Source organism: Coregonus clupeaformis, chromosome 36 (assembly GCF_020615455.1).
Source record: "Coregonus clupeaformis isolate EN_2021a chromosome 36, ASM2061545v1, whole genome shotgun sequence".
Classification (NCBI taxonomy): domain Eukaryota; kingdom Metazoa; phylum Chordata; class Actinopteri; order Salmoniformes; family Salmonidae; genus Coregonus; species Coregonus clupeaformis.
In genome coordinates this window covers 11,915,091-11,927,277 of record NC_059227.1, presented here as the reverse complement: position 1 = coordinate 11,927,277, position 12,187 = coordinate 11,915,091, and the positions used below count along the sequence as shown (strand labels likewise).

The 12,187-nt window shown below is 48.3% G+C and overlaps 1 protein-coding gene across 1 annotated transcript in view; it reads right to left on the bottom strand.

Moving 5' to 3' along the window:
• The window catches only part of kcnh5a (potassium voltage-gated channel, subfamily H (eag-related), member 5a), a 169,858-nt gene that overhangs the window by 49,087 nt on the left and 108,584 nt on the right, over positions 1–12,187 (bottom strand). The window contains exon 8 of the mRNA XM_045211191.1: positions 5,838–6,037. Coding sequence (XP_045067126.1) covers positions 5,838–6,037 — 200 coding nt within the window. The remainder of the gene's footprint in view (positions 1–5,837; positions 6,038–12,187) is intronic.

The window sequence follows — 12,187 nt, the reverse complement described above, 5'->3', positions numbered from 1 at the left end:
TGTCTTGTCTGTCATGTCCGTGCGTAATGGGAGCACGCACAGGTGCGTGGCTCCATAAGTAATACGTTTTGCCGTCTGTTGGCCTTCAGAACTTTTGTTTATGAAATGTGTATTCATTAATGGAAAGTATTCCCGCTTTGAGGATAAGCCAGGAATGTTTAAGATGTTTATTTAGATGGAATATGTAAATGTGGGTATAATGTTACATGATTTAATAAGCCATATTTAGGTAAAGAGCTCCATGGTTAATGGTATGGTCCATAGGGAGGAGCCATAGGTATAAAGTTACCTGTTCAACCTGTGATCTGGAGGGATGTTCTAGCTCTGGTATGTGAGCTGTGTGGGGAAGCTGTCCATAGCCTGGTATACCCTAACCTGATTTAGTTGGTTTGGCAGGGTAGGCCAGATTGAGGCTTAGGGATTCAATTTATATTCAAAACCTGTATTTTGAGAGTCTGCTCATTTTGTAAATACCTTAGTAGATTATGTAAATATTAATTGCATTTCATCATTCACCAGGAACCACCTTTCACTGTTAATAAACTGGACACTATTTTGCACCTGATCCTGCTGCCTCCTGCTACTTACTGCCCTTAAGGCTGCTCCAACATCCAGTCCCTACGACAGACATGTATAAAAATGCCAAGTTGCCCATTAATTTGGTTACTATGGCTAGAAGAAGAGATATCAGTGACTTTGAAAGAGGGATCTCAAAGGAGCATAACGGGGTTAAAGGCTGTGTGTGTGTGTCTCAGTCATCAGATCTCAACCCAGTTATGGGAGATTCTGGAGAATTTTCCACTACCATCAACAAAACACAAAATTATGGAATATCTCTGGAAAGATGTTCTCACATCCCTCCAATAGAGTTCCAGACACTTGCAGAATCTATGCCAAGGCGCTCTGAAGCTGTTCTGGCTGCTCGTGGTGGCCGAACGCCCTATTTAGATACTTTTGGTGTTTCCTTTATTTTGGCAGTTACGGTTAAACAGCCTTTAGGTTTTATGTGCCGCATAAATGGAATGAATTTCAGGACACTGAGATTAGACTGCCTAGTACCTTTCAGTCGTTTCAGGGCATTGGTGGGAGACCTGTTCACAGAGTAGCGTACGTATGTTTTGTAATTTATTTCTGATATCTTGATGGGCTGGGAAAACTGTAGGGGGAAACTGTCAGGGAAACTGTTTGGTTGATTGCATTTCGTATTAATACAGTATGTGTATTTTTTTTTTATTCTTCAGGGCTCATTTGTAAATAATAGGTTAAATAAAGTCTGGTGAGTTAGCGGATAAGTCAGGTTGCTGCCAACCAAGCGGTTGTGGGTTCAAATCCTAGGCGAGGTTGAGGTCCCAAGTGTGCTCACAGTGGAGGATTATTACTGTCTAGTTGAACATGTTAATAGTGTAATGCAAACCAAAGCGTTCTAAAAAGGCTCCAGTAACCTAATGTTGTAGGAACTTTCTGTTAACTTGACAAAAAGACGTCACACAAACATTAGTCACTGATGTTCATATGATGTCCTGTATGTCCATCAATTAACATTTCAAATTGTAGGCACGTCAAAAACAAACATTCTTGAAACTTTCCCTCCAAATGTTCTTATATCCATTGTCTGTGTGCCATGGAAGAAACTTTTTTCCGGTGAGAATTTAAAAACAGGAATGTGATGTTCCCACTGTATCGTTAGCTGTAGACCAAGTTATAACCTGATTGGAATGTTCCCTAAAGATTTGGGAGTTTGTCCAAATCACTACCTAACCCCAATTAACTTAACCGCAATAAACCATCCATTTGATTCATTCCTGACCATTAGCTGTGCCCCCTATTCCCTCGCCTAACTGTACATTTAATGGAGGTGTACAATATCTATGACCGCCGTCCCACGCAGAATGAGACCATCAGCTGGACAACACTTTATGTTAAATCAATACTGTCTGTTCTGTTTAATGTACACTCCTTCAGCGTGGCAATAAGGACGATGAATCAGGAAATCAGTCATGTTCTGACAGGTATAATTATGTTTAGTAATATAATCATGACCCAAGAGTTGAGCTTAACCTGCATTCAGACACGATAAAAAGAGTTCCTGTCATGCTTATCAAAGCAAAACCAGCATTTACTACCATATACAGTAGAGTGGGCGTTCCTATTCCTGTTCCTATTCCTTTTGCCCAGCGCAGCTAAATCGATGGCCAAAGCGGCTGTGGAAGCGGTAAGAAATAGAACACTGCTGCCTCCACTTTTCCAAAGACTTGAAACTTATTTTATGATCATGTTTTGCATTTCGTAGTTGTATATTTTTGTAATTACAGGGCTGATCTGTAAAAGAGACCATGGTCTCAGCATGACTCCCTGTCAAAACAAAGGTCACTTTTCTTTCAAAAAATAATGGTTGATTGACTTGATTTAATATGGTCTTGGGTATCTAATAATATTTTTCCACTGTGGTGCGGAGCTAGAATCAAGCATGATGTTTTCATGAAAAGCCTGGTTCCACATAATTTCCCCACTACTAAATGTACACCTTGAGCAGGAAGAACGAGATCGGCAGTGTTCAGCCATAGTCTTTGTCACGGTCGTCAATGAGCGAAGGAGACCAAAACGCAGCGCGTTGAACGAACATGACTTTATTAGAGAAAAGTACACGAACGACAAAAACAATAAACCAAGACGACTAGTGAAGTCCACAGTTACAAATACTGTACAGGAACAAAAACCCACAAAACCCAGGTGAAACCACACAGTTTAAATATGGCTCCCAATCAGAGATAACGAGCCGACAGCTGACACTCGTTACCTCCGATTGGGAGTCATATGACTAATCAACAACAAAACCAAACATAGAAATGCACCCAAACAAAGAAAATGAACAACCCTGGCTCAAATATCAAAGTCCATGGAGCCAGAGTGTCACAGTACCCCCCCCTAAAGGTGCGAACTCCGGGCGCACCAGCATACAGTCTAGGGGAGGGTCTGGGTGGGCGTCTGTCCATGGTGGCGGCTCTGGCCCAGGTCGTGGTCCCCACCCCACCTTAGTCACTATCCGCTTCCGTAGGCCCCCTCCACATGACCACCCCCAACTAAACCCCACTGGATTAAGGGGCGGCACCGGACTAAGGGGCAGCACCGGACTAAGGGGCAGCACCGGACTAAGGGACAGTACCTGACTAAGGGGCAGCACCGGCCTGAGGGGCAGCACCGGACTGAATGGCGGATCCTGGCTGGCTGGCTCTGGCGGATCCTGGCTGGACGGCTCTGGCGGATCCTGGCTGGACGGCTCTGGCGGATCCTGGCTGGCGGAAGGCTCTGGCTGATCCTGTCTGGCAGAAGGCTCTGGCTGATCCTGTCTGGCGGAAGGCTCTGGCTGATCCTGTCTGGCGGAAGGCTCTGGCTGATCCTGTCTGGCGGAAGGCTCAGGCTGATCCTGTCTGGCAGAAGGCTCTGGCTGATCCTGTCTGGCGGAAGGCTCTGGCTGATCCTGTCTGGCGGAAGGCTCTGGCTGATCCTGTCTGGCGGAAGGCTCTGGCTGATCCTGTCTGGCGGAAGGCTCTGGCTGATCCTGTCTGGCGGAAGGCTCTGGCTGCTCCTGTCTGGCGGAGAGCTCTAGCGGCTCCGGTCTGGCGGGACGGCTCTGAAGGCTCATGGCAGACGGGCGGCTTTGCAGGCTCAGTACAGACGGGCAGTTTCCTGCGGCGCTTGGCAGACGGACAGTTCAGACGGCGTTGGGCAGACGGGCAGTTCAGACGGCGTTGGGCAGACGGACAGTTCAGGCCCGTTGGGCAGACGGGCAGTTCAGACGGCGTTGGGCAGACGGACAGTTCAGGCCCCGTTGGGCAGACGGCAGACTCTGGCCGTCTGAGGCGCATCGTAGGCCTGGTGCGTGGTGCCGGAACAGGAGGTACCGGGCTGAGGACACGCATCTCAGGGCTAGTGCGGGGAGAAGCAACAGGGCATGCTGGACCCTGGGGGACGCACCGTAGGCCTGATGCGTGGTGCCGGAACTGGAGGTACCGGGCTGAGGACACGCATCTCAGGGCTAGTGCGGGGAGAAGCAACAGGGCATGCTGGACCCTGGGGACGCACCGTAGGCCTGATGCGTGGTGCCGGAACTGGAGGTACCGGGCTGAGGACACGCATCTCAGGGCTAGTGCGGAGAGAAGCAACAGGGCATGCTGGACCCTGGGGACGCACCGTAGGCCTGATGCGTGGTGCCGGAACTGGAGGTACCGGGCTGAGGACACGCATCTCAGGGCTAGTGCGGAGAGCAACAACAGGGCACACAGGACTCTGGGGACACACAGGAGGCTTGGTGCGTGGTGTCTGCACTGGTGGTAAAGGGCTGGAGACACGCACCATAGAGCCAGTGCGTGGAGGAGACACAGGGCTCTGAAGACGCACTGGAAACCTGGTGCGTGGTGTATGCACTGGTGGTACTGGGCTGGAGCGAGGAGGTGGTACCGGAAATACCGGACCGTGCAGGCGTACTGGCTCCCTTGAGCACTGAGCCTGCCCAACCTTCCCTGGGTTGATGCTCCCCGTCGCCCGTCCAGTACGGGGAGGTGTAATAACCCGCACCGGCCTATGTGGGCGAACCGGGAACACCATGCGCAAGGCTGGTGCCATGTACGCCGGCCCGAGGAGACGCACTGGTGACCAGCTGCGTGGGACCGGCTTCATGACATCCGGCTCAACACTCAATCTAGCCCGGCCGATACGTGGAGCTGGACTGTACCGAACCGGGCTATGCCTGCGTACAGGAGACACCATGCGCTCAACTGCGTAACACGGTGTCTGCCCGTACTCTCGCTCTCCACGGTCAGTCCAGGGAGTAGGCGCAGGTCTCCTACCTGACTTCGCCACACTCCCTCTTAGCCCCCCCCCAAGAAATTATTGGGTAGTACCCACAGGCTTCCAGTCTTGCCTCCGTGCTGCCTCCTCATATCGCCGCCTCTCGGCTTTAGCTGCCTCCAGCTCTTCACGAGGACGGCGATATTCTCCCGGTTGTGCCCAAGGCCCTTACCATCCAGAATCTCCTCCCATGTCCATGAATCCTTTATGGGTGGATATAAATCCTGTGTAGGTGGATCCTGTTGCCGCTTGACACGCCGCTTGGTCCTTTATGGTGGGTTTTTCTGTCACGGTCGTCAATGAGCGAAGGAGACCAAAAACGCAGCGCGTTGAACGAACATGACTTTATTAGAGAAAAGTACACGAACGACAAAAACAATAAACCAAGACGACTAGTGAAGTCCACAGTTACAAATACTGTACAGGAACAAAAACCCACAAAACCCAGGTGAAACCACACAGTTTAAATATGGCTCCCAATCAGAGATAACGAGCCGACAGCTGACACTCGTTACCTCCGATTGGGAGTCATATGACTAATCAACAACAAAACCAAACATAGAAATGCACCCAAACAAAGAAAATGAACAACCCTGGCTCAAATATCAAAGTCCATGGAGCCAGAGTGTCACAGTCTTTACATATTACTTTCACAGTGGAGACCGCCCTCGGTGAGGCGTAAGGTAAAGTTTGTGAAATACCATAGCCATTTGCAGAGGAAAACCATGCATCAGCATAACTTTTCCCAAGACTGCTCCAACAATTATTTAGTTCTCAGTCGCATTACTTGAAATGGAAATGCAAAAAAGGACAAACAAATGAGGCTGTGAGTCCCATTAAGATGGCACCAATGTGCCCGTTTCAACGTTGGTATCACAGTGGAAAACTCAGATTCTCTACTGTCACAAACTAAATCTCTCTACACAAGACCCTGAAACAGAGACACGAGATCTAGGACTGAGAGAGCAATATGGTTTCTGCCCACTTACCCTATCTGTGTCAATGCCCTTGGACATGGCCCAAGTAGAGACGATGTAATCCATGACCCTCTCGCTCAGCCCCTTTGGCACCTGGTAAAGTTTGAGAAAGTCACGCACATTGTTGAGCATCTCGTGGTAGCGGTTAGTGTTGGTGTACATCTGCTGGAAGATGGTGGTGACGTTCCCAAAAATGGTGGCGTACAGTAGGGCTGGAACACAAATAGGCAGAGGGAGGGGTTATTAGCGACATGCGTTGCAAGAATGGAGTAGTGTGTGCTTGAGTGTTCCAATGCTAACAGGAGTGCTGCTTACATAGGTGATAGTGAAGCCATTTGTAGCATATACTGTATAAACATGTCAGCACATTAAGTAATCATGGGTTATGGCACTTAGCTCAGTCGTTGCTGTAAGAGGATGATTAGCCTATAAATTAATTAATTTACTTTGGTTTCGGGCTCATAACTCGTCTATAAGGGCCGGACTTGGGCCTAGCTCAGGAAAGGATTGAGTTTTTAGGCCCAATCAAAACTCTACTCCACTTTTTATTAGCTAATTTTATGTAAAAGGAACCGGTTCATACAGGGATACAAACTCAGACTAGGATTCAAAGGATGCGTTTAGATAAGTAGCAATATTAGATATTTTCACATTAGATCTTATTCAGAGCTGATCTGATTGGTCAAAAGATCAATTAGTGAAAAAATATCAGAATTGGGCGGCCTGTCTAAACGCAGCCAAACAAACCGCAACGACTGACATCGCACTGCACTTGACTTTTAAAGGCAATTTCCCTGACATTTGTGGAGATCTCATTTTAGGTCAACGGATGCCGGCTCAAGCGTAAATTACTGTTAAAAGTCAGGTGCAGTGTGGTTTTGCACATTGCGGTACACTTGAATCCCGGCCTAATCTATTCCTCCCACAGCCATATTAACTAGCTTTGCTTCATGTCTGCCTGTCAAAATTATGATGTAGCTTTAGTTATGTTCGGAGTGAAAACCAGAGTTAGGGCTAATTCAGAATTGAGTTGAGAATTGCTCTCTACTTCCAACTAAATTTTTGAATTTAAAATAAATTGAATTGAAAGGGTGAACAGGATATGGAATTGAATTCAAATCAGAATTAGAGGAAATATAATTAAATTAAATGCAATTTAGTAAAAATTCTAATCCCTAATTTATTTTACACATCAATATAATTTATTTAATAATTATATGCTTACCAATACAATGTATATCATATTCAATTAAACTTTATTTATTCCCTGATTTATAATGGAAACATAGGCCTGTGTGACAGAAGCCAAGTGTACTACTCTCAATATCCTTTAAAGATGTGCACACATATTTAGTGTGAAAGCTAGTATAAATTAGGCCCCTAATGCATTCAAGAGGCGTACAGGGTATAATTGTGTACGACAAGAGGGAATAACAACTTGATCCATTTCTAGGGCCGGGACGATACCAGTATCGCGATACTTATGTCACCTTCGTTGAATGAAGGGACAGACCAAGGCGCAGCGTGATATACGTACATGTTTATTCCACTTAATAAACACACGACAAAACAATAAACGAAACGAAACGAAACGTGAAGTCCTAAGGTAGATACACAACCAACCTTAACAAGATCCCACAACTACACAGTGCCAATAGGCTGCCTAAGTATGATCCCCAATCAGAGACAACGAGCGACAGCTGCCTCTGATTGGGAACCACACCGGCCAACATAGATCTATACATACTAGAATACAACATAGAAAAAGCACAACAAGGAATATACACTCCCTAACTCAACATATAAGCGTCCCCTGAGTCAGGGCGTGACAGTACCCCCCCCCCCCAAAGGTGCGGACTCCGACCGCACAACATAAACATAACAGGGTAGGGGCCGGGTGGGCATTCCGCCTCGGAGGCAGATCCGGCTCGGGGCGTGACGACCTCTCACTCTCCGCCTCCCTGTTGCGCCCCTGATCTGGTCTGGACCTCGGCGCGCTGCTTCCCCTCTACTTCCTCCCACGATATGCCAGGCCCTGTCTGGACCCTGGTGTGGGAGACCCCGAACCTGGAGAGGGGCTGACGTCATGGTCTGGACTGGAGCCGCTGACAGGAGCTGGATCAGGCACCGGTGGAGCGGACTGCTCTGGCTCCGGAGTGGAGCCGCTGACCGGAGCTGGACTGGACCCCGGTGGACCGGACTGCTCTGGCTCCGGAGTGTCGCAGCTGACCGGAGCTGGATCAGCCACCGGTGGAGCGGACTGCTCTGGCTCCGGAGTGGAACAGCTGACCGGAACTGGATCAGGCACCGGTGGAGCGGACTGCTCTGGCTCCGGAGTGGAGCAGCTGACCAGTGTCGGACCAGGCACCGGTGGAACTGGTACGGACCGTGCCAGACTGGACAAACGCACCACTGGTCTGTTGCGAGGAGCAGGCACGGGCCGGACCGGACTAGGAACACGCACCACTGGCTTGGTGCGAGGGGCAGGAACGGGCCGGGCCGGGCTGGCGACGCGCACCACTGGCTTGGTGCGAGGAGCAGGAACAGGCCGGGCCGGGCTGGTGACACGCACCACTGGCTTGGTGCGAGGAGCAGGAACAGGCCGGGCCGGGCTGGCGACGCGCACCACTGGCTTGGTGCGAGGAGCAGGAACAGGCCGGGCTGGGCTGGCGACGCGCACCACTGGCTTGGTGCGAGGAACAGGCCGGGCCGGGCTGGCGACGCGCACCACTGGCTTGGTGAGAGGAGCAGGAACAGGCCGGGCCGGGCTGGCGACGCGCACCACTGGCTTGGTGCGAGGAGCAGGAACAGGCCGGGCCGGACTGTGGAGGCGGACTGGAGGTCTGGAGCGGAGAGCTGGCACAAGCCGTCCTGGCTGGATGCCTACTTCCGCACAGTATGTGTGAGGCATCAGCACAGGACGCACTGGGCTGTGCACGCGCACTGGCGATACAGTTCGTAGAACTGGCGCAGGATATGCGGGACCGAGGAGGCATACTGGAGACCAGGAGCGTTGAGCCGGCACACCCCGTCCTGGCTGGATGCCCCTCTTCGCACGACTGGTGCGTGGTGCAAGCACAGGACGTACAGGACTGTGCCGGCGCACTGGCGACACAGTACGTAGCTCCGCATAACACGGAGCCTGCCCAGTCATACGCTTCCTCGTGTGAGTATGGGGAGTTGGCTCTGCTCTGACAGTAGGCTCCGCCAACCACCCCGTGTGCCCCCCCAAAAATTTTTCTTGGGGCTGGTTCTCGGGCTTCCTCCTCGACCGGCCTCCTCCGTGTTGCCGTTGCTCCTCTCCTGCCTGGGCATTTACCTTAGCCCATGGTCCTCTCCCCGCAAATATCTCTTCCCATGACCACAAATTGCCCACCTGTGACATGGCTACTCGCTCCACCTGGGGACACTGCTTTGTCCTCGTTTGGTGGGATCTTCTGTCACGTTCGTTGAATGAAGGGACAGACCAAGGCGCAGCGTGATATACGTACATGTTTATTCCACTTAATAAACACATGACAAAACAAGAAACAAAACGAAACGTTAAGTCCTAAGGTAGATACACAACCAACCTTAACCGGAACAAGATCCCACAACTACACAGTGCCAATAGGCTGCCTAAGTATGATCCCCAATCAGAGACAATGAGCGACAGCTGCCTCTGATTGGGAACCACACCGGCCAACATAGATCTATACATACTAGAATACAACAAAGAAAAAGCACAACAAGGAATATACACACCCTGACTCAACATATAAGCGTCCCCTGAGTCAGGGCGTGACAACTTATTAGTATCGTAGCAAGGAAACAAAACACAAAGCAGATTTAACTACTTTAAGAAAACAGCCCTAATGTTGGAAACAAACATCCTTATGTTGTCATCCAGAGTCACATTTATTTATTTTCCAAGTTACTGTATATATCACACAGTATTTTACATACAACAGGTTTTTAAAGGACCAAAGACTAAGATCTGTGTCGTGTTTTCATTTTTGCCATGGAATAAATATTGTGATACTGGTATCACCACAGCCCTATCAATTACATTTAAATTTTACATTTTAGTCATTTAGCAGACGCTCTTATCCAGAGTGACTTACAGTTAGTGAGTGCATACATTTTTCATACAATTACGTGGATGTAAATCTTTGATCTCTATAAGTTACATCTTTGGATTCCCATGAGGACTGCAAACGTTTACTATAAGTCTCTGTGTTAAGAATATGGTGCAGTTCAGCTCCTCACAGGTACAGTAATTAATACTAATAAGGTATGGCACATGAGAATGATGCAGAAGGCAGCAATGAATTAGAGGGAGAGAATGGTTTTGTACTGTTTTTCAACAGACCATTGTACAAGTGGCAGCAACATGCTGAATTGTGAGTACAATTTACATTTGAATATTAAAATTGGCAATACTAACAAAAAACAACAACAACAGATGTAGGCAATGAAAAATGAAGAAAATGTCATCATCAACTGTTAAGCAGGCGAACCATGGCTGGGATGGCACTGCAACGGAAATGCTCAGTCCTGCAGTGGATCAGTTTCAGTTCAGTTGAGGAGCGGGTCTGGTGTAGACTAACAAACGATCATTGGGGTGGGAGCACATGGTGGTAGGGATCGGATTTTAGAAGAGATTTTGCAAAGGATCTTGAGAGGCTTTTCCCTACTCAACAGGTTTTTATAAAACTAGGCTACAGTCGACATTCATATAATTCAGATTTTGATAACAGAACACAGCTGCTACTACAGTGCCTTGCAAAAGTATTCATCCCCCTTGGCGTTTTTCTTATTTTGTTGCATTACAACCTGTAATTTAAATTGATTTTTATTTGGATTTCATGTAATGGACATACACAAAATAGTCCAAATTAGTGAAGTGAAATGTAAAAAATAACTTGTTTCAAAGAATTCCAAAAAATAAATAACGGAAAAGCGGTGTGTGCATATGTATTCACCCCCTTTGCTATGAAGCCCCTAAATAAGATCTGGTGCAACCAATTACCTTCAGAAGTCACATAATTAGTTAAATAAAGTCCACCTGTGTGCAGTCTAAGTGTCACATGATCTCAGTATATATACACCTGTTCTGAAAGGCCCTAGAGTCTGCAACACCACTAAGCAAGGAGCACCACCAAGCAGGCGGCACCATGAAGACCAAGGAGCTCTCTAAACAGGTTGGGGACAAAGTTGTGGAGAAGTACAGATCAGGGTTGGGTTATAAAAAAATATCAGAAACGTTGAACATCCCATGGAGCACCATTAAATCCATTATTAAAAAATTGAAAGAATATGGCACCACAACAAACCTGCCAAGAGAGGGCCGCCCACCAAAACTCACGGACCAGGCAAGGAGGGCATTAATCAGAGAGGCAACAAAGAGACCAAAGATAACCCTGAAGGAGCTGCAAAGCTCCACAGCGGAGATTGGAGTATCTGTCCATAGGACCACTTTAAGCCGTACACTCCACAGAGCTGGGCTTTACAGAAGAGTGGCCAGAAAAAGCCATTGCTTAAAGAATCTTCCAGAGATTTGAGACTAGGACGGAGGTTCATCTTCCAGCAGGACAATGACCCTAAGCATACTGCTAAAGCAACACTTGAGTGGTTTAAGGGGAAACATTTAAATGTATTGGAATGGCTCAAAGCCCAAACCTCAATCCAATTGAGAATCTGTGGTATGACTTAAAGATTGCTGTACACCAGCAGAACCCATCCAACTTGAAGGAGCTGGAGCAGTTTTGCCTTGAAGAATGGGCAAAAATCCCAGTGGCTAGATGTGCCAAGCTCATAGAGACATACCCCAAGAGACTTGCAGCTGTAATTTCTGCAAAAGGTGGCTTTCACAAAAGGGGTGAATTGTTTTCTGTTTTTTTGTCATATTTCTTGTTTGTTTCACACCCAAAAAATATTTTGCATCTTCAAAGTGGTAGGCATGTTGTGTAAATCAAATGATACAAACCCCCCCCAAAATCCATTGTAATTCCAGGTTGTAAGGCAACAAAATAGGAAAATTGCCAAGGGGGTGAATCCTTTCGCAAGCCACTGTACATGCACCTGAGCAGAGGGTTTCACCATGGATGACATCAGCTGTGCAGGCGTTGTGGATTTCCGGTGGCAGTCCAGGATGGGGGTCTTTCATGCTGCTCTCCGTGGTTTGAGGCTGCATGCCAGGGCCCCGGGCAACAACTGCAGGATGAGCAGGACGGTTGGCCAGGCTGGCTGCAGTTGTAGCAGGATCTGCTGGTCTGGTTAGAGACTGGATAGGCATCAATGGAGCTCCAGCAGCACACACATTCCATGTTTGAAGGAAGGGGGTTATGGAATGGCCTCCCTCCCCCCTTTGAAAGCTCCAC